We start from the raw sequence: 24,791 nt of genomic DNA, 5'->3' as shown, positions 1-24,791 counted from the left end.
ACCAAACAATACATCAAAATTGTTTTATATTTTGTTTGTTTTCTTCTAAAGTCTATGAAGAACACATAGATCTAAATTTATACTTATGCATAGTTGGTAACAGAACGTATACCCCAGACAGTTTTTGTCTTCATTTCCAGACTCTATCTACAACTTGTTTGTGAATTACTTACCGTTTCATATATATATATATATATATATATATATATATATATATATATATATATATATATATATATATATATATATATACATTTCTATATGTATAATGTTTACAATACTTCGACATTCAATGCAATCTTTGTCGTTTTAGGAGTCGCTACGGAAGTTGAGAGAAGCCACTTCTTGGGTATTCGTCATTTATTATACACAAGGGTCGAGAAATTAAAGAATGATTGTGCATCACGCACAACGTCAAACCATCACCGCCGCGACTTTATACACTCCAGTTACTTATATCTGTTGCATCAGAGTGAGCCAATTTAGAAACCTTTTGCGAACCCTTCAAAGACTAAAACGTGCAATACAGAATAATTGACGTGGCACGTCATCAAACGAAGGTATTTCTGATTTACGACAATTCTCAGCCCCCATTTAGCATCTACAATGGTAAATTTTCAAGTACAATTCCCACAGCTCAGAACTCGCGTATTTCTACTATCATATAGCCCCGAAACTGAAGAAATTCTTGGGTAAAAGTTGTTTGGAAACGACGACCAGTTCATAGTTGAAGTAGTTTCCTGGCTCAGTCATTTGGCGGTGGAAGACTGGCTACAACTGAATCAATCGAAGAACTGATTCCACGATACAATAAATGCCTTAAAAACCAAAGCAACTATACTGACAATAGTCTAACATACCGTTATTTTGCAAATAAAGTTTTGTGTTGATAATATATCTTTAGGTTTTAATTATTTATGTCAAAACGTTCTTTACTTTCTGGATGACCATGCATATTATGAAAAAAAAAGTCTATCAAAATTTCAATGTTTTCATATTTACACAGTTTTAGTAGTTCTGTTGGCATTTCATCCAGATCTATACCCCTTTCACGTTATGTGATTTATTGCACAAATCCTTTCTTCTTTTATTCTGACAACGTAAAAGAAAATCAATATTGGCATGACCCAAGGAAGAAAGAACCAGATATCGCGTAGGGATGAATGCCAAGATAATAATGATGATTTTATTTTGTTACTACTAAAAAGGAGTATTAAAGAACAGTAAACTTCAAAATACTACCACGGAATTAAGCGGAGAAGAAATAAAGGAGGCAATTAAAAATAGAAATTGAAGTAAAAAAATAGTAAAAATAAAAAAAGTAGCAGTTAAAGGGAAGACAGATTATTAAACGATACCATAAAATAAATGGTTGTTTAAAGAAAAAAACACACTCATAAATAAATTTTTCTTAGGAAAAATATTGCAGTAGTATTCTTCTTCATGTGCCTTGTCCGTTCCGAACGTTGGCAATCAACATGGCTATTCTGACTTTGTTTACGGTAGATCTGAATAGTTCAGCAGATGACAATCCGAACCATTGCCGCAAGTTTTGGAGCCACGAGTGTCTTCTCCTCCCTGGACCTCTTCTGCTGTCTATTTTCCCTTGAACGATCAGCTGTAGTACTCTATATTTATTATATCTCATAACGTGACCCAAGTATTCCAACTTTCTTTTCTTTATACTTATTCGTACCTCTCTCTCTTTATACCTCTTCGTTGGTCACGTGCTCAGTCCAAGATATACGTAATATACGTCGGTAAGCCCACATTTCGAAGGCCTCTACTATTTTCATCAATGTTGCGGTCATTGTCCATGCCTCCATTCCATATAACAAAACCGGGAATACATAACATTTCAGAAGTCGAATTTTGAGAGGTAGGGTGAGGCTTTTAGAGGTGAAAATTTTGTTAGTTAACTGTTGCTCCCAAGTAGATGTACGAATCCACGTGTTCAATTCTTTCATTGTCTAATATCAGTTGCTGTGGTGGTTGTTGGGTTTTGCTTACTAAAATCCATTTGGTTTTTGTAATATCTAGTCTGAGTCCGTATTGTGCACTTGCTTTTTGTATCTTACTCATTAGGCAACTCAGTTCCTCAATGCTACTTGCTAGAATCACAGTATCATCAGCAAACCTTATGTTATTAATTATTTCTCCATTTATCTTTATGCCTTCTGTGCTTTCCTCCAGCGCTGTCTTAAATACTTCTTCTGAGTATATATTAAAGAGAATAGGAGACAAGATACAGCCCTGTCGTACCCCTTTCTTGATCTCAATTTTATTGCAGTAGTATAAATGAGTATAATGAAAGATCTTTAGATAAAAATAGTACATGGACATCGGATACTTGGAATCATATTCTGTATTCAAAATACTGCAGCCAAATGCGTAAAAATGTTAAATTTTGTAAGTATTTTAAACTTTCTTATTAGCTTTACCAGCAAGCAAGCTTACTATGTAATTGAGCAAATCAGGTGCACCCAATTTCCAAACTGTTTTTTAAAAAAGTTTTTCAAGAATCTTCTAAATTTTTTGCCAAACTTGCCAAACTCCAAACCTTGCGTAATAAAGCGGCAAATATTTTAATAAATGTGTAACTTATTCCAAGATTTTTTAAATCGTAGATGTCAAACTTTGCCCGTCTTGTGTGCATTACATATTCATTCCTTTTTTCTGATCTTTAGATAATTGGCAAATCAAAAAGAACCCTCGTAAATTTTAGGGCATCGCAGAGTCTCTACTTAAAGAAATTTCAAATGTCGTTACTTACTCCTAAAATTCCTGCAGTAAATTACAAAAAAAAATAAAAAAATAGTCTAGTCAAAAAGGGTCGACACTGTCATATAGGCAGGCTAAAGCAATTTTTCAAAAGTTCAGCTATCGCCTCATTTTTATTAACGTCTTTTTCGTAGACTTGGGGCTGTTTGTCTTAAATACCTTACCGTTCGACGAAGTCTTTTACTATCTATTTGTGTAGAATACTGGTTTTACGTTTGTGTTCTTTGACTTCCATATTGTAAAATATCAAGTATTAACTAGAGATCTCTTATTTGGTGACTTGTCTTCTGTCTCTTAAGATTTTTATTAAGATCATTCTCAATGAATTGATCTTAAGGCTTTTATTTCTGACATTATTTTTGTGTTTGCTGCATCTGCCTCCTACACACGACTTACAAAGACGTACTTGTCCATCTAATCTAGAGATAATGATACATAACTGATTTATTTGCTTTTATTTCTGATACTCTCTCTACGTTGTCTGTAGCTGGATATTTCTACTCCCAGATACTCAAATCTTGAAATTTGTTTGATTGTATCGTCGTTAATTACTATTTTATATCGTTTGGATTTTCATGACACAACTAAAGATTTTTCTTAGATGTTAACTCCGGCTCACAAAATACATCGTAGCAGCCTTCCTAGAAGTGAGCAAAGCATTTGATAGTCTGTCACAAAGAACTGATCTATAAATTGCAAAACTATAAATAAAGTAATTCGTGAAGTAATTCGTAAAGTAATAACTTAACACAAAGTGACAGACTTACTCATCTCGTGCATCGCCAATCCAAAATTTAGGAGTCGCATATGACAACTCCTAACCGGTGTCGAAATTTCAGAGGCAGAAGAAATTTTGAAGACAAGTCAAAAATTGCCAAGCATAAAAACCAAGTCATTACAACCAGACACTTTTAGACACCACTAGGCGCCCTAGAAGAATTATGCATACTGTGGAAAATTGCAGTAAATACGGAAAAGACCCAAGCAGTTACGTTTAAAAAGGGACACGTCGTACCAGCCGAACAACTAAAGATGCTGGGCATTCCCATGAGATGATCAAATAAAGCAAAATACCTCACAGTTACCTCAGACAAGAAATTCACGCTTGCTACAAAAACAGTACAGAAGGCCAAAATAATACAAGCCAATATCAGAAGTCTAGCCGGTAAAAGAAGCAAATTAACATTTAGAACAAAGACAAGGCTTATCATTAGCATCATATAAATTTCTTGCATGGAGACAGACCTACAAGATGAACAGAAAGAAGATCCAAGTTATCCAGAATGGAGTACTACGAGAAACATTAAATATTCCAGATAGGTATCAAAAACATTCGTATTCCGATTCCAAAAGATCAGAGTATTGGACCAGATGGCAAAGCAAGAATAAAATTTGCCGAACTAGTCGTTTATTTACTCAACCACATCCTGCAGCAGACCATATAGTTTAATGCTATTAATACTCCTCTCAACTATTCTTCTGAAAGGCTTTGTTAGACTTGCGGAAGCTCAATGCTCGGTCTCACAAAACACATAAAACGACAAGAAAAAGAAAACCACGGGACTCATACTATTCTGTCCACGCTGTGCAGACTCAACTGGGAATCTCGCATGAGAGAGTTATTGAGAAATGGCTAGAGAGTATTGGGGCTAAAATAATTCGTCGTTGATCTACTGGGACCAATCGTCTTTATTTTAACGAATCGGGTACCCAAATGTGTCAAATGAAAGTCACATTCAGGTCAAGGATGACTATTGTGTGAGTGTGCGTGTGTGTGTCTAAGATGTTTACTATGTTTGTAACTTTCTCACATTATATGTCATGTATCTCTCATTGTATTAATTACATGCATGCAGTACTCGATAATTTCAAGTTTAGATATGATAATCTATTTACTTTCCTTGGCGTTTAACTTTAGCCATTATTCATCGCAAGTGGTCCCTACTTATGTGCCAAGCAGTAGGTACACTATATTTCTTCTGGCTTATTGTAGATCAGGCGTACTTACAGCGTTAGTTTAAAGATGGAGGTCAATGCGCCATCTGCATGGAAGCTTATCTCGCATTATATGTTCTTAGGGTTCCGCTGTTTTCATAATTTTTATAAAATAATAAATTACTTAAATACGCCTGAAAAAACGACTATGTTTTTGTTCTGCTTATTTTTTTTTCCCATTTATTTTTACTTTTATTTTTTTTGTGGAAAGTAATTTTATAATATATTTTTTTAAGATTATTCAGTGAATATTGGTTAACACACATGAAAAGGCCAATTGTTAAATTTCATCAAGCATCGAAAAATTATATAATAAAAAAACTAGGAGAAAATAAAAAGAAAGATCAAATATTACGTAAATAAAACTGAGAAAAAGGTTCCAATGTGACCAATTTTAAAACTTTGCCACTTTGTCAGACATATTTGGGACCAACCGATAATTATCGGACCTTGAAACCGCAATTTCTACGTTAACTAGATTTTTGTTTTGTTTTAAATCATACTTAAATATACCTTGACTTTTCTTAATTTTTTTTGTAAATGTTAGCCACATCTCCAAACTCTGTTATTAGTGCATTTGTATATATATATATATATATACTGCTTCATTTTTAATCGCTGTGATAGATATGACCAAAGAACTTAAAAATTTTAGAGTAAATAGTACTAGAGAGACGTTAATTGGGTTTAATTTTATCTACAACCAAGACATTCGTGCAGCGATCTGTCCACGTAATTCAAAGCAGTCGTCCAAATGTCAACATTTCAAAAGCGTGTATGCGTCATCTACCTGATACTATAACTCTAGAAAAAATCCCCCTATAATATTGCTGGCAACAACCAACAAAACCCAAACACACTGATTAAATAGCCATTTCCAAGAACTTGCCATAGTTAGTGGTTAACTGTATTGAATGTCTTTCGAGCGATGTAATGCGGGTCAAATACCTCTCTATTCTTTACTTCTACCAACACGTGCTTCGCTGCTCAACAAACAGTATACTCTTAACCCTAATCTAAACTTCCGCAACACTGGTGGCACCCATTCCTTGAGGAGACGTAGAGAATAACACAACGTCATGATAACTTGGTTTTTGTCGTACCTACTTCTATTCTCTTATTTGTTTTATTTCTCATTTTTGACCCACAATCTTTAATAACGCTTGTCCTACCCCAAGCCTATAAAATACAGCTTCAGAATCATCCTTACCTCTTTTTCTGGACCAGACTTCTAATCGTCTATCGTGTGGTCTTTCAAAAAACTTTGTCTTTAGCACTATGTCTTCCTCTAATCTTACTACATGACTTGAGCATCTTATCCGGTTAGTTTTTATATTTTTGACGATGTGTTTAGTACCATACCAGTACATGAAGTCACCAATTCAGCATCGCGGCGCGTTCTCCACTCTCCTGTCAATTAGTCTCTTTGAGGACCATATATTATTCTGAGAACCTCCTTTTCAAATACCAGCAGCTAATTCATTTTCTGCTGACGTAGAGTTCATGTTTCACTTATATATGTAACAACTGGACAAATAATAGAGTTGTAGTGTTAATTTAGATTTTAGTTTTAGCAGATTATATTTTAATAATGATGATAAGGAGTATAATGCTCTATTCTCCGAAGCTATCCTAGCAGACCTCTTTTTCTATAAGGTTGTCATCTGGGATTACCGTCTTCAGATATACAGACCCTTTTACTACTTCGAAGTTGTGGTCAGTAATAGTTATATTCTACCTATCTCTTGGTCTTAGATTTTTGGTTATAAGCATGTAGTTCGTCTTTTCTTTATTTATTTAAAGATGTAGACTACCTGTTTCCTCCTCGAGTTATGAAAACACCTCTCTTACGGATCTTTAGAATAAACGACTACATCTAGATGTAGTCGTACGACATCTAGTCAGCTCACAGGATATCTTATTGTCTATTCAAAGGTCAAATTAAATAGCAACGGTGATAAGGAGTCTCTTTGTCTAAGTCCTAATGTTATACTTATTGGCATCGATGTTCTGTTTTCTAGCTTTACCTGTGATATGAGTTTGTTACATAGTCTTTACGAAAATTTGGTGTACATCTCGGTTTAACTTTCATTGATAGTCGCCTAGAATATCTTTTCAAATACGTAGTGAGCCTCTTTAGAAAAGTAATTGATACAACTTTATGCAGTGTGTTAATAAGCGATATGCCTCTATAATTTCGAAATTTTTCTTTAGCTCCCTTCTTATGTATGGGTATTATATGGCTTCTATTTCATTTCCTAGGCATTTCCTGTTATTACTGTACTCTCAGAATCTGTGTATATATATATATATATATATATATTAGTCTGCTCTGGGATACCTTGAAAAAGGATTCGTTATTACTACATAAAAATTAGACTAGTATAAATTTGTTTTTTTGGTTTTTGATGACGTCTCGTATGTTGAAATACCATACCCTTAAATATAATCCAAATGTATACGATTAAATATATTTGAGTTAACCACAAATAAATGTAAAATTTCTTAAACTATTGTTTTGACAGTGTTTCCCATTTTGACATTACTGCACTTTTGGATAAAAAAATAATATTAAAACAGAGTTTGGTATAATTTCCTGGACTAAAATTTAAAATTTAAAATATAAATATAAAACACATAAAAAATTTGACTCTCGTAAAAGCTCAGGCCTAGCAGAAAAGCGTTGTCTGGCTGGGCCCTGAAAAGACAAATTTAGTATCGTCAACTTTTCTTTCAAAACGTTATAATCCACGAGATAGGGCTGGAAAGTTTCGGCAGATCCTAAGGGAACTTATAACACAATGTAAGTACGGTCTCCAGATCTAGTACAGTTTTTCTTTTTACCGGGGCCCCGCAAGCTGGCAGGTATTATCTACATAAAATATATTGAAATTTCTCTCTGAATATAGACCTTAAAGAACAGTATGTTTGGGTTAAATACGTTACATATTGCATGCCAACCCATATCTATAGGTGGCATGAAAGATCAGTTACTATTATATAATAATACAATATAAAAAATAAGACAAGAATAACTATCTACTCTTTAAAAGTAAGTTAGATTGATAAATAAAGCTCTAATTTTAATAAATATTTGACTCCTATTAGGTTTTTATTATATTTTTCAAACTGTAATTAAAGGATTAAAGTTTCTGTATTTAAGAAATGTTAGACAATTATAATTTTATATATTTCAATTAAAAATAATCTTGTCTACGTCAAGTAGAAAGATAATTCTGTGAAAAAATATAAGTGAGCTTTTTTTTTCTAGCAATAAGTATTTCTCTTAATTATCTTTTTCGTTTTAGAACTAATTTGGAACAAAGAAAATCATACAGATTTCTACAAATATACAGGTAAATATCTAATTAATAAAATCCACAAAATTTGCAAGAGTATAAAAAAAAGAGCAAATGGCTGAAAAATGAAGTATCGAGTCGCTATTTCCACGTGATTAGTCAAGACAGCAAGCTCGATTGGAGAGAGTCAACACTTTTGAACACAATACAATAAATTACTTCCTAATAGAATTTTTACACGTGCAAGTACATATTATTTTGTATTTTTGAAATTTTGGATAAATATTCGACATGAATTTAAAAGAAACTAACTTGGACAGTAAGCAATAAACCAGATCTTCATAGTATGCCAGATCTTGGAAAAAATACGAAAATTTGATTCTTGACATAAATTGTCCACTACAAAAACAGAAAAGTAAGGCAGCAATAGATAATCTTTACCAGATAAGCAATTTCAATCAACAAAATGTATTCAATAAATACGCGCAAAACATATCTGGAACACTCTCAAAAGAAATATACAAACAACTACTAAAAATGTTTTGGGGCAACAAACTTGGCAAAAGTTAAGATAGTAGACCATGGATGATGGATGAGATTCTGGACTTAATGAATAAACACCGACTTGTTAAAAATTAACAAGATGAATATAGAACACTGAATCGCACAATAAAGATATTAATAAGAGAATGCATGATTCAATTAACTTTTGTAAAAAAGTAATACAACTGATGGGTATCTCCAGAAAAAGAACTTCACTAGTCTTGACAGATGTTTGGAATGCCTGGTATTGGACACTGAAGAGCTGAACCTGAAAGAATTAATCGGACAACTTGTCTAATTATCATCGTGTAAATAATGATATACAATAACAACATAGAATGAATTAGTGGTCGCAACACCCTTAAATGTAAAGTTAGACCTACAGTAAATCAATTGAAAATCAGGAAAAGTCCAGGTCATAATGAATTTTACACAGAATATTTAAAACAGGTCGATATTTAATAACTCACTTATTTATTTATTATAATAAACGATTTTAGGCAAATTCTATAAAATTGGTTCAAATCAACTTTTATCGCCAAAAAAGAAAACAACATACAATGTTTGTGAAAACTATAGAGTAATCAGTTTGATGAGTCACGCTCTTAAGACATTTCTGAGGGTAATCCATTAAACAATAAACAATAAATGCCAAAAAATGAGTATGGATACTCAGTTCCGATTTATCAAAGGGCTTGGCACTAGAGAAGCACTATTTTCTTGGCATTAGAACCATAATATCTAAGAAAGAAGCAGTATTCTAAATAAAACTAATATCAAATACAGTTCACTAATGGATCAAAACTGTACATGAAACAGGATTATCGATCCTAGCGCAGACCAGAAGATTACTAAAATGATACTGTAATATCCCTATACCTTAGTACTTTTTTCTATTCTAGGCTACATAAAGTTTAATCTTTATGATTAGATATTGCGAAAACAAATTAATTGCCTTGGATGGTAACCCAGAATTAAAAAAAAAACACTTTAATACTGGCAAAAAGGATAAATCAGGGTCAGAAAAACTATTCAAACTAGAAAGATCCATAGACAGCCTTAGTCATCCCAAAATAGTCAACTTTTTCTAGTTAAAAAATAATATTTTAAAAATAAGGAGAAACTACCAAACAGTAGTCAGGAAAACCGCGATAAAGCTTAGCAACAACTGAAAAACAATTCATCGAGCAATCGAAAGTGTTGTAAAAGCAAAATTGTTGCAGCAAAGAAAAGGTTTTCAGTAACTTTTAAAACCAAGATCCAATACAAAATAGGCTCAATAGCAGGTACTGAAGCATATCCGAAAACCACAAATATGAATAAATACATATATACAAAAGATCTTTGAAGGAAACTTTTAACGAACCATTTAACTCAACTGTCTACAATGTTTAAGGTATTTGCTATTATAAACCATACCAGTAAAATCATTAGAATCAATATTCTATTGTATTATTTAACTCATTAATAAGTCCAAGTAAATGAAGTATTCCGAGTAAGGGTCCAGGGGTATGAGGGAATCTAAAAGAATAAAATTTTTAGATATGTAGTATCTTGTCTGAATCAGGACCAAAATAACTGTTATCTGTTCTTGGTTGTGATTGTGATGAAAATTAGATTTTTAAATAACTAAAATTTGACGTTTTGATTTCCACTTCAAAAATCGTTCTCAAAAAAAGGTTTTTCGTTTTGTGGACGTTACACAACCACAACTATGATATAATTTTACACAAACGTATAACATGAAACACACAAAAGCAGTTAGAATTTGATATTTCTAGGGTAATAACACCACCCTCAAAATGAGTTGTAGCCACTAGGGGCTATTGGCCTACAAGATCTAGGTCAGGCATTTCGACGTTAAAATGAAATAACCAATAACAAAATCTTTGGTTATACACATTTTTACATAATTTGTACAAAAAAGCCTTTTTTTGAGAACGATTTCCGGAGTAGAAATCGAAACGTCACATTTTATTTAATTAAAAATGTGATTTTCATAAAAATCACAACCAATAATTGTGGCTTAATCCTATAAAACATAATGTTTAACTTAATCATGCTACAATAAAGTAACTTCAGAACCTTAATATGTTTATTGTCCAAGCGCAAAGGTTCAGTCTAGTGCTAAAAGGCAATTTACTCTATGCAGGACGTTGTTTTGTAAAAAGTGAAACCAACATCAGTAATAATAATATGCAATTTATTCAGTGAGCTTATTTCTCAGTAGTTGTGGATTCCATTAATTCATTGACTGATTGACCTAGATTAATGAGTTAATGACTTTATAAAAGAAAAAAACTTGCACATATCAAGGTTTAACTTTATGGATTGTAAATAACAATTAAAGGAAGAAATTTAACCAGATAATTTACATTTAAGATTTTCATGGTAAATCATAACATGAACTTCAGAAAAAAACCTGGAGACAAATATCAAAGATAACATAAAATTATTTAGTATCGCATGATTTTACACATTTGTATAAAACGTAATATTCTTAAAACACAGTATTTTTGTCAAATATAATACTCATAGAGCCAACTTGCGGTACCGCTTAACAAAGAACAGGTACCATTTTAGTACGGGACCTCAATATGGGCTGCTCCCCTCTGTCAAGTAGTGTTCTATCACAACATTAGCTTTTCATTATTCGTTTGCTTTCCAAGTATAAAACAAGTGGTACTACATACAAAAGATATATTTTGTCACACTACCTTTCAAATATTACACATAGTACAATTAAGTAAGAAACATACACCGGAAATTATTATTTTACACAAAGATAGTGCGTTCCTTAATACAAAATATTTACAATAGTTCTTAAAATTTAAATAAATCACAAAAATCTTTAGTTTTAACGCCAATAAATTTTTAACAGTACAATACGCTGACAATGACAAATTTTTTAAAGACCCAGTTATTGTTTTACTATGTCAACTTTTTTTAATTTAATATCGGGGATAATTTTTTCTTAAAACTTTCACGTTTTTTATATTAAACTAACAAAATTTGGCAATGTTCAATAAACGATTAGGTCAATATTAAATATACACAAACTAGAGGCATTGATCTATAATTTACAGTGTCTATTTGCTTGTAACAGTTACAGCTGACCCAAGTAGTTCTGCCAATGACAATAGATTGCGCAGTGGCAAAAAATCTAACATATGGCTGTGCTTCTGGAAAATAATATAGGAAATATGTCCTCTATTAGCCTCAAGCTTGAGTACCTCGGCCAAGTGATGCGGAACGAAGAAAAATATTGAATTCTTCAACTCGTTATGCAGGGTAAAGTATTTGGCAGGAGAGGACCGGGACGCCGTCGTATCTCGTGGTAAAAAAACCTTCGAAAACGGTTTGGGATGACCTCCGCGGAGCTGTTTCGCAGAGCAGTCAACAAAACCATGATAGCCTTGATGATCGCCAACATCCGGACCGGATAAAGCACCGAAGAAGAGGGAGTCCTCTATTATGGAATTATGTTCTCATTTTTCTTTTGATGAACGCTTGTTATGGACACACTACAAAACTTCATATATTCTATCAAACAGATTATAGATATTCTTATTGTAGGCAACCAACAATACGAATCATTGTTTTAACTTATAACTTATTTTGGAAAATATTTGTTACATCTAACACTGCAAAGTTTGTAACATGCTCTTTTGACTTTTATGCTCAATTTGTTTCTCTTCGTCATTGAAACTCTTTTTCATCCATCTTCATATTTTTGCAATCGTATTCATCCATGTAATACAAGGATGTGAAAAAAAAAACAGATTAAGCAGAGATAGATGTAATCTAGTAGAGATGATTTAGAATATCCAATCGAAACATGATAAGAAACTAAATCCCAAAATGAATCGAGTGGGCATGCAATCGAAACTCTTGATAATACCCTAATTATCGTTTTAGTTAAGGGTTGATATTGCAGATAATTCTCGTTTCTTGTTGGGAAAAGTTTCTGATCCTGATTTAATTCTCATTTACTGTTACAGGAAAACTTCTATTGCACTGGCAGTCTTTACCAGTTACATCTACAGAAAAAGTTTTGAAGGAACGTTTGCTTTTTTTATCAACCGAAGTGTTATAGGATTTACCGATTATATTCTCATGGAGGTAATCTTTGTAAAAGATCCGAAAATATCTTTAAACTGAATTATCATTTTAGTCATTGATAAATTTCTCATAATGATAATTTTTTTTTCTTATGTCACATTTAATTTTGTCGCCATGGTTGCTTTAAGATTAATGTTTTGTTTGTGATACGAATCCTTAAATAACTTTTTAAAATACTGTTTTTGACATTAACTGACCTTTCCTTTCTTTTTCTTTGCTTTTTTTCAAGATACGAATAAAACTTTTATTGATACACCGCTTGTAGATTTAGCTGTGCTACCATGTTGTAATTTATCCTGGTTTCGTGGCGGAGTAAGTTACTGATTCCCATTTTGACTATTTTATACCTATGTACTTTTGCAGTAGTTAAAAATTGGTCACCAAAAATTGAGAAAATTTTCCAGTATTTTAAAATGACCTCTGTCAAAATAAGCTCTGTCTTTAAAAGTACCAGAAATTTTTCTCTTTATGGGAACGGATTCGTATATTTTGCGAAGTTCCGTAACTAGGAGTTATTAATTTATAAAACCTAAATGACGTAAAGATTTTGGTTTGTATGTTTCACGTAAAAACATAAGAATAAATACAACGTACTAGCTCGATGCTCTAATGTAATAAAGTACAGTCACTGATTGTTTACGCTCTCCGAAGGCAACTTTCGACACTAACCAACGAGTTTTCATTTATATTTGATACTATGGTATCATGGATATTTAAAACAAAAAAACTGACAAGAAGTAATAAGCCGTTATATTCTTTCTCTTTTTAAATTGCCATTTTTCATTGGAGCTTGGCTACTAGAATGTATTCTGGTGTTTTTTAGTTGTTCAAAATTGAGCCCTCTCCATTGTCAGATCTTTTTTAGCCACGATAGTATTTTCCTTCCTAGTCCCCGTTTTTAGTTGCTCGTTATTTTAGTCTTAGTTGAGCATATTGGTACTTATTATTTCTCAGTATGAGGCATACATATGATGTTTTTCTTACTTTTACTATTTTGAAAAGTTCTCTTTCCTTACTTATTCTATACTAAGTATTCTTTGTTTGAGGTATGCGATGAGCGGTTGAGCTCATAATTATGTAGTGTCTTAAAAATACGTAGTTAAGATTAACTTTGTACTTTTAAGACATTTCTTAAGATGGTCAATAAATTATGCCTTCTGAAAATAAGATTTAAGATTAAAACTTTATGCGTGGCAGCAAAGACAGTTTACAGTTAAACTTGCAAACAGCCGACATATTAGTCACCGCGGAATCCCTACGCATCTAGAACAAAAAATGTCCTTTTAATCAGCAATATTTGACATTTCTCTGTACTACTCGTATCTGGTTTATCATTATAAAACAGCGCCCTTTGTAGTCTTAGGTTTCAGTCTAGTTAGTCCACTCAAGGTGTAAGCACGATTTTGTACATTGTAAATAACCTGGACAAATCGAACTAAGAATTTGATTTCCCGTTACAATACGATGCACAAAATCAATAAATTTGTATATGTTTAACTTAATCATGCTATTTAAAAAAAAAGTAAATTTTTATATGAAAAGTAGGAGCTAACTTAACTGCCTGTATTTTACTGGCACAGCTACTTGGGAAGAGCTGCACGGTCACAAAAACATAGCAAACTGCTCGTGTTCTAGGGACGCTGGGACGCAGTCTATAAGAAATGCTCTGATACAACACCACGTGACGTGAGAGGAGTAATTTCTCAAATGTTAAGTATTAACACGTACATTGTCGACACCGGTCGTTAGCGTTAGACGACTAGAGAGTCTAAAAGTTAACAGTAAGCCAACAAAACATACGAAATGAATGCCAATGCGCCCAGAGACGGGCCCATTCTCTGATTGCCTCCATGTTGCATTGCTTCCGGGTGTTCACCTAAAACATACATAAATATGTTAATAAAAATTTTGTATGTATACACATTATGTAATATATATTTTTTGTACTTTTTATTTATAATTTTCTTCGTACAATGAGTTTTAATTCGAATTCGGACCGGTAAATACGTATGGTTTGTTGCTTATTCTATCATTTTAACAGTAAAACAGTCACTGACAAAAACTAAATAGCGATTACACGACAGAAATAAAGAATAATATAAAAATAAAATATACGAGCATTGGTACGGGCGATTGTGCAAAAAATGTGCTGTGAGTTTTTGGAATTAAAAAATCAAAGGTAACACCTTTTATTTATATATAAATCAACCTGTCCAAAGGATAAAATCAAGATCCATTCAGCAACTACAATATTTTCCACAAAAAATGCAATTAGACCATAATAAACCAAATATTTAACACTATAGCCAAAGAGAAATATTTAGAGTATTGAATGAAGAACAAGTCGGTACCGTTCGCGTCATAAAAAACTGGTACAACTCTTATAACCAAAAACCGTGTTTTTTAAGTTGTGTACGTTGGTCTTGTCACATGTGTCATTCTAATTTCTAGGGCACTGTTGCCAGTTTAACGAAAATATTATATGAAACCAGCTAAAAGCAGGGCTGTGCGACGGACCGCCAGTTTTGAGTATACTAAAAACTAAAACATTATCGAACATTCTCTATCAGTCAGTCACATTTATGTAAACATGCATCCTAAAAAATTCTCCTATTACTATTATAATTTTCCATAATCTCAATTAAGTACCCACACATTGATTTGTGTTTTATTATAATTTATGAAAATATTTCAATTCAAAAATAATGATAGATAAAATCAATCTAGACATAACTTTAAATTATTATAATAAAACATTGCAGTGAGATATTGGATTGTAACTGTCACGTTTTGAAAAGCGTTTTTTCGTCCCGGATATTTTATAGTTTATAATACGTAGGATAAAGTATAATGTTAGTTTTTCACATTTATTGTTCTTGTAATAAATAATAATGTAATTTTGGTAGTTTGCCTGTTACTAAACTTATTGACACAAAATACAACTCGTGTTCGGTAGGTAATTATTAAAGTATAAAATTACAGTATATGCATTCCAATGTTCCCTGTGCCAATACCCTAGGTTTAAAGATCCTTCAAACATTTTGGATATTAGCTCAACCCTATCTCTGGTTATTAAATTTATTAGATACGGTTTTTTGTTGTTAATGATAAAAATAATACCTATCTAAAAACTTTGTACATTTTTGAACGTTATTTTTATTTAGATTTTGTGCAATCTCGTTATCTGTGATGGCAACAACGAATTGATTCACGGACCATTGTGTCCAGTCTGAACACAGGTTTACATTGGGAAAAAAAGTGTACTAGTTTTATATGACGGGAAGTGTACATACCCAAACAAATGAAATATCAACAATATAGTAAATGCTCTTGAGAAAAAAACCAAACATACTACAATAAGAAATATACAAGAAATTAAAAAAGAAATACAGAACTGTTTTTTTCTGCTAAGTTCTTTTCTTAAAAATGCAAGAAAATAAGTAAGAAATTTATAAGGTGGAATATCTATTCAACGCAAAAATTGATATCAAAGTTTTATGACTAAAAACAGAATTAGTACAATGATAACGATACGGTCACACAAAAAATGTTTACTACCATCATTACAGGTGTGAAAAATGTGCTCTAAATTACTGAATAGCTGAATGTTCTAAATAAATTCGATCTAACTTATAGAAAATGTGTACTTTGGGGTAATAACCATCCAGCGAATTACAGAGGATGCAGTGTACATAAACAATTGCAGAAAGCAAAATTTGCAACTTTAAGAAAAAAGAGTGGCCGAATAAAAGTGCTTATGGAACAAATGAGCACCATGCTAAATTTACCCACAACGCCTGTCTCAAAAATGAAGTAATGACTAATATACTAAAATTTGCACTGTGTAAAGCTAATGTCTTGACACAGCACAAACATTAGTTGCATATTGTTATAAATAAATATAAAATAGACAAAATATTAATTTCTAAAACAAACTTCACAAAAATAAGTTTCATGAAATTTAACAACTGTAAAATATATCACACAACACATTCGGATGCAACTTCACACGGTGGAACAGCAATCATTATAGCAAATGATTGTTCAAATGATTGCTAAAATCTTTTTTGATACATTTGAACCTAGGTTTATTTGTAGCGCAGATTACAATTCAAAATGTATAATTAACCTAACCTCTAGATAGACAATAATAAATGTCGTGAACAACAGTAATAAATAACCTAAATATAGTATCCACAAGGAAGCCAACATACTGGCGTACAAGTCCTGCAAAAATTTTAGATATGTTCCTGATTTTGTTGTAGTCAAAGGAATAAACAAAAATAACTTTAGACCATAGTCTTGCTATAAATTATTCTCTGACCATTTACCGGTTATCATAATAGTAAGTAGAAAAATATCAACAACACAAAGCAGCTGTATATTTCACAACAATAAAACCAATTGAAGTTATTTTAGACATTAAGTAAACAATCAAATCAATTTACACATCCCACTAAATACGAATAAAAAGACGCATCTAACACGCAGTAAAACATTTTTTCTATTCCATTTTTCTTTTTTCATGTTTTTAAAAAAGTATTTTGAATAATTATAAGGAAATAATTAAGCTTTTCTCAAGAATTAAAGGAATTACGCTTATATTAGTAATAATAAAAAAGTTTTAAGGTTTGTTTTTTAACCAGGACACAAACCACTAATAACAGGTAAGTATGTGATTTGTACAGGAGGAGTAAACTAAAAAGACAGATACACGCCCAAGAAAGTTACTAGAAAAGTCACCAAATACATTATTTTTTGGTTGATTATCTCGGCCTTGCTGTAGTCCAGTAATCAGTATCCGACCACGGTTCGTAGACTTACTACGGTTGCCTCTTTCGCCTAACCAATGAAAATTAAGCCCGAAACTGTACTCTCGTGACGTAATTCTTCCCCTTCAACCAATCAACACTGCAATCGACCTGCTCTCTACATTCAATTTCAATCGCGAATAAATGGGTTTTGTATTCTTGTGTACTCTGGTGACGTAACTCAAGCATCCCCACCCCAGTCGGAAGAGGCAACCGTTTACGAACCGTGGTATCTGATAACCTCACACGTCGATTCTAACCTAACTTTATTTGTTTATGTTTGAATAATATTTTTTTCCAATTCATTTCCAATATTTATTTTTTATTTTTCTAATTACAATAAAAATATTGCATTTTTATAAAGAAGTTGAAGAATTTTTGGAGTTTATTTATCACATTGTAGAAGAAAATCGTCCGGAATATATACGAAAGCTATATATTCGTGATAAAATTCTACCTATCTAAAATTAAAATATTTTAAGTGGGCATTTCATTCTTGAAAAAGAAGGTAAAAGAAGGTTGTAAGGATAGAAGGTCGACCGCCAATATTTTTAGGACATCTTACTGTTCCAGTTTGCCTATATTCCTTTATTTGTTATTTAGGTGGAGAATGATAACTATAGTTCGTCCCAAACCCTTCTTTCAGTGCGTCATAGTTGATCGAATTCTCTCTAACACATTAAGCTAGAAGTGACAGAAAAAAACGTCAGTCTGTGATTATTATACATAGAACTTAGAAAATTATTTATCGTAAGCTAATTCTACTTACGGATGTATAATTGGTTGGAGTTTAGAATACGCTAAATAGATATCCAATCAATGATGCGCATAAATATAATTTGATGCAGATTGCCTCGATCGTGACAGTACTTTCACAATGTCAACTGATAAAATGATAATTGTCATTCCAGGTTAGTATTTTCAGACATTTTACAGTGAAAATTTAATTTTGTATTTATTTATTGTATAATAAAAATATTTTAAATATGCTGAGATATATCGAGAAAGAACAAAGACTAATATTAAAATTATTAAATTATTTTCAATTATAAAAAGACAGATTACGATCCGCAACTGTCAAATTTAACTAAAATGTCATGCAATAATTCTCGACATTCTTAAAATCCTATATGACGTCAAAATTAGTGACGCACTGAAAGAAGGGTTTGGGACAGACTGTACCACTAGTACTTGGCATTGAATCCATATTGTTATCCTAATAACACTAATACGTTGCTAAATAGTTCTGAAAAGAACTGTTTTTTATATAAATGCAAACGAAAAATCTAAATATTAAAGGAATAACGTAGAAAATACAAAAAATCGTCGATATAACTTTTGAATTTTAAAATTTGATAAATGTCATTAGTGTCAAAATGTCATAATTTAGTGAAGTAAACTTGGCTGCGGTTGGACCAATTATAAACAATCATTACGGCGCCGTAAATTTGAATTACTCTGAAATTTAACGTGTTAAAAGTGGATTTACAACTTTTGTTAAAAGATTTGTCTTAACAATCGGTTTTTATATGTTGTCAAAACATTTTATTGTGCTTAAGTTTTAAGAGGGTAAAAATTGTCTTCTGGGTCTTCCTCTTCTTCTCAGTTCCAATTTGTAACAAACTTCGGTCACATAACAAATGAAGCTGACACAGTTAAGTTTTTTTATTAGCAATTTGGAAATTAACATAAATACATTTTTCATTATGTTTATTCATTATTGAATTTATAATTCAATTAACAGCTAAATAATTATGCCGGTGTGTTTAGATATTCTTATCTTATATACAAACTGAAATTAGATCATTGTGAATATTTTGTTTATCTGCTAATATTTGTATACATTATATAAACTATTTTAACTTATTCACTAGAAATTGTACGATAATAATAAATTCTATAAAATATTGCGGTTACCATAACTCCTTAATAAAAATCAAACAAAAATGTAAGTAATTTATTTAGATATGTAAAAAAAATTTTAATTTTTACTCTTATAGTTGTAAGTATTAAAACATTCACTTTGTTTATATATAATAATTATTCTAATAAATTTACAGTTTTCTCCTGAAGAAGTCACAAAATCGTGACGAAATATTGAGACATAGAAGTGTTTTATTTCCTACAGACCGATTGCTGATACTATAAATCACATATTGAGGTTTTCGTGCGATATTGGTCGATAATTTCTATATGGTACATATCCAAAAAAGTTAGAAATAGTTCCAAAATAGTGAAAAAAGTGTAGGCAATGATATTCTCCAGGTTTGAATAATATGCCGAATTCTACAGGGTAATTAATAACTACGTCTAAAGCAAACATACAATTTTTTAAATTTGTATTTAAATATAAAAATAAGGTATATTTAAAAATTTATTAATATTTGTATATTTTCTAATATTTAAATAACTGTCACAATCCATGATGTTACAAAATTTAGTTTGATACTATATTCAGGGTATTGAAGGAATTATGACCATTTTTACTTCAAAATCGCTATGAAATAAACACACTGTATATACACAAGGAATAAATGAATAAGTATTTACTTTACAAAATAAACTAAACAATATTATCTAGTTTTCGAGTTAAGCTTAACAGTATCATTGACATATAATTCGTATACAGGGCAAACTACAAAAAATTAGGATGTTCTCATATTTTTAAATGTACATACAACCCTATCTTTAATTTTTTCAAAATAGTTCATTTACAATACTCTTTAATTTTTATGAAGCATTTCCAACACCTTGTGGTTTTGTGTATTAAATAATATGCTTTGCAATTTATAATTATTGTTGTTAACGATTTTTTAAGTTATGCAAATAAATGTATTATTATTTTACGACAACAGTTTTTCGAGAATAGCAAAAATTTGAAGTAAAAATTGTTTAATGTTCGCTATTAGTCAGATTTAGTCTTATCGGACAATTATACATTTCCAAATTTTAAAAAGAATTAATATAAAAGACGTTTTAAGCCAAACGAAGCACTTTTATTCGGGGTAAATGGACGAATTTTTATAAAGTAGTTTTACCGTTGTGGTATAACTCCATCAGCCCTGTTCTTTATTTTACCGCCTGTTTATTTATTAATTAGTTTATCTTAGTGTTGATCTCAAGTGCGGTAATTAGCTGCAAAAATATTTTTTTGTAAACTCCGTTCTTATTACTTGTTTTTACCCGACATCTCGACACCATAAGAAAATCCATAAAAAACAACGACGAAGTAAAATGTCCCTTTTCACTTGCTAACTGTTTTATAATGGAACATTTTACCACCAGAGCTACGTAAAGCAAAATAGTACGGTCGTATAAGGAAAAAAATAGGTAAACTGCAAAATGTAAGGTAATAATGTATAAAGTAGTATATAAGTTTGTTTTCTTATTTTATACATTGTCTTAGACATCATAGTGCAAGATATTTATTATAATATATATATATATATATATATATATATATATATATATATATATATATATATTAATATATATCATCAAATCATCAATATATTGTATCGAAAACAAGATCAAAAAAATATCAAACGTAAAATTCATTAATATACAACACAAAAGTTAAACGGATCACGGTATTGTTTTATTGACCATACAACACAATGGCAATCACTGTGACATGTTACACATTTCCACCTCTATATTTATTTCACAGTGGGTACGAATTATCGTAATTGTTACATTCACATTAAAAATTTTAAACGAAGTTCTGAAAGAATAAACAAATAATTAATAAAATGCATATTACGTTGTATACCGTCCAAGAAAAAGCGCAACTTGTAACATGGTATTTTCAGGGTCATTCGATACGCGAAGTAATTGATTTATTTATTGTTGCCCCCGAAAATAGACCCTCAACAATTGTTACAAATATTAAAAATAAAAATACCATTAAATATTTTTAAACTTCGGGATGTGTAAACAGTTGTAAAAAGTGTCATGAAGGTAATGAACCACGTGTTAGACCTATCGATGAGGAGTGTCAACACAGGGATATTGATATTTGTGCTTTTGTGGAAGTTAGTGAACCCTGTAATAGTGTACAAATTGCTAGGGAAGTTAACGTGAATGCTCAATCTGTCCAGCGGGTTCTCAAAAAGAATGAGTATCACTGTTTTAAGATACAACCAACACAAGAACTGTTTCCGGAAAATAAGTTTAGGCGGATGAAGTTTTGTGAATTTGTGTTAGATAAACAGAATGAAAATCCAATCCATCCATTGCAAGGTATTATTCTCAAAAAAAAAAAAAAAAAATAAGCACCTCAGTGTTGCAGTGCGAACTCAGCATCCGCAAAAGTTAAATGTTTGGACTGGGATGTTAGGCGACGATATTGTCGGTCCATTTTTTATCGATGGAAACCTTCTTCTTCTTCTTCTTCTTCAAGTACCATCTTCGCTACGAAGGTTGGCAATCATCATAGCTATTTTAATTTTTGAGGCAGTAGCTCTAAATAGTTGTTTTCAGCTGCATCCAAACCATTCTCTGAGGTTCTTAAGTCATGAAATTCGTCTTCTTCCGATGCTTCTTCTGCCATCTATCTTTCCTTGCATTATGAGTCGCAGAATGCCATACTTCTCGCCCCGCATCATATGTCCGAGATACTGTAGCTTTCTTTCTTTAATTGTAAGTTCACCTTCCTTCTCTTTACCTATTCCTCATAATTCTTCTATAGGTCCACATTTCAAAGGCGTTAAGTCGTCTCATTGTGTCTAGATTTAACGTCCATGATTCCACTCCATAGTATAGTACACTGTATACGTAACATTTTGTTAGGCGTACTTTAAACGCTAATGTTAAATCTTTGCCACATAGGACTTTTTTCATTTTCATAAAATTAGAAAGTGCTTTTTCAATTCTGACTTTGATTTCTGCAGTGTAGTCATTATTTTCTGTTATAAGTGTTCCTAGGTAAGTGTACTTTTTTACTCTTTCGATCTGCTGACCCTCTACTACGAATATTTCGTTAGTATTATGATTGTTTTTACAAATTTTCATAAACTTCTTTTTTTTAATATTGAGCGATAGTCCGTACTCCCTACTACACATTACTATTTCACCTAGTCTTTCCAGGTCTTGTAAACTATCGGCTATTATTACTGTATCATCTGCATATCTGATATTGTTCACTAAGACTCCATTTACTCTTATGTCTACTGTTTTATCTTCCAGAGTTTCTCGAATTACCTCTTCAGAATAAGCGTTAAATAATAGAGGTGACAGTATGCAGCCTTGCCTGACTCCTCTCTTTATTTCCATCTCTTCAGGTGTCCCTTTTTCAATTCGAACTATTGCTTGCTGATTGTAATAAAGGTTTGTTTTTAGCCTTAAATTTTTTTCATCTAGGTTTTTATTTTTTAGAATTTCCATGAGTTGGTCATGTTTTGCTTTATCAAACGCTTTATTGTAGTTTATAAATTAGACGTAAAGAGGACGGTTAACATCCAAACCTCTCTGCGTCAGCACATTAAAGGAGAATAGTGCCTCTCTGGTATCCATACCATTGCGGAACCTATATTGTGTGTCACTAATTTTCAACAGAATTTTCAAGATATGTGACATTAAGCTTATGGTTCGATAGTCACTGCATTCTTTGGCATTCACTTTCTTTGAAAAACACGCAAATGCTGATGTCAACATTTCTCTAGGGATGATTCTTGTAGTATAGATAGCGTTGAATAGTTCTACTATTATGTCAATATTTTTCTCGTTGACCAACTTTAATAGCTCGCTTGGTGATTTATCTGGACCAGCAGATTTATTGGCTTTCATTAAGTTTAATGCTTGACTAACCTTTGATTTGGTTCTCTCTGGGCATACATTTTTCCTTTGGCTATCTACAAATGTACTAGCTTCTCTCTGGTCATGAAATAATTCCTCTATGTACTCTTTCCATCGTCGCAGTTTTTGTTCTGTCTCCAATAAATTTTTGTCGAGCTATATAATTCGAGGTTTTTCTACTTCCTACTCTACTTCTTTGACTTTTTTATGTTAGTTGTCATATCTGTTTTACAGTTCTTCTATTTCTTTACATTTTTCAGAAAAGCAGGTTTCTTTAGCCTTCCTAATTTTTCTTCTTATTTGGTTTTAAAGCTGTTTATAGCAGATCGTATTGATGGTTTTGTTTTTTCTCCTTTCATTCATCAACTCTAGAATTTAATCCACTCTTTTTTCTTACATTTGGTTGTTGTAAGTACTTTCTTACTTGGCTCCAATATAGAGGTTTTGAAGAATTGCCACTGCTACTCTATGTTGCAATTATTTCTTGGGTTGTTATCTAGATTTGGTTGATTTCGTGTTTCAGATTTTTTTTTGTTTCTTCTGACTTTAGTTTCTGTATGTTAAGTTTATTGTTGTTGCGGCTTTTTTGCGTCTTTTTTGGTTAAAGTTGAAACCTAGCAATAAGAAGATTGTGATCAGAGGATACGTCTGCTCCTGGATATGCCTTTACTGTCTGAATTAAGTTTCGATATCTGTGTTTTGTTGTACATAGGATGTAGTCAACAATATTTCTGACGATTTTGTTTTCTTTGTCAGCTGGCGATTTCCATGTATAAAGGAGTCGCTTAGGTAATTTAAAAAATGTATTTGCGGCTATAACATTATGCTCCTGGCAAAATTCTATTAGTCGATCTCTTCTGTCGTTTCGTTCACCAAACCCATATGGTCCTACATTAGGGTAGCACTTTCCTTCGCCAATTTTTGCATTGAAATCACCCATGATCACTGTTATATCTCTAGATGCTCTGAGATGTAATGTTTTTTGATGTTCGCTATAAAAGTTTTTTATTTCTTCTTCATTTTTGCCAGCAGTTGACGCATAAATCTAAATTAAGTTCATTTTTCCATGGGTTGTCAATAGCTGCAGTATTATAATTATTTCGGACATCGTAACGAAGCCGGTTACTGATCTTGTTACTTTTTCTCTAAGGATCATAGCAATTTTATATCTGTGTTGAGCGTCGCTGCTTCCAGAGTGATAAATTCGTCCATTGTCTGTATTGAGTTCGCCAGAGCTTAATATATCAATCTCCAGTCGCAACATCTCTTGCTGTATATTCCTCAGTTTCCCAAGTTTATACATACTTCTTACGTTCCATGTAGCGATTTTGCAGATGGATTTGTATATATTTAGTGAACAGGGATTTCGCTGGCTAACGGTCTGGGAAGCCCTATCGTTACTGTTGTTTCTTCCGCTGCCGAATGTTGGCATCCGAGAACCATG

The 24,791-nt window shown here is 31.9% G+C and overlaps 1 protein-coding gene across 1 annotated transcript in view; it reads right to left on the bottom strand.

Moving 5' to 3' along the window:
• Nucleotides 1–8,066: 8,066 nt before the first annotated feature.
• LOC140441457 (lachesin-like) overlaps nucleotides 8,067–24,791 on the bottom strand; it is a 552,705-nt gene continuing 535,980 nt past the window's right edge. The window contains exon 5 of the mRNA XM_072532192.1: nucleotides 8,067–14,616. Within this exon, the coding sequence (XP_072388293.1) occupies nucleotides 14,516–14,616 (101 nt within the window). The 3' untranslated portion in view covers nucleotides 8,067–14,515. The remainder of the gene's footprint in view (nucleotides 14,617–24,791) is intronic.

Source organism: Diabrotica undecimpunctata, chromosome 5 (assembly GCF_040954645.1).
Source record: "Diabrotica undecimpunctata isolate CICGRU chromosome 5, icDiaUnde3, whole genome shotgun sequence".
NCBI classification, from domain to species: Eukaryota; Metazoa; Arthropoda; class Insecta; order Coleoptera; family Chrysomelidae; genus Diabrotica; species Diabrotica undecimpunctata.
The sequence above is the reverse complement of the archived record's forward strand: the minus strand, read 5'-3'. Positions and strand labels throughout refer to the sequence as shown.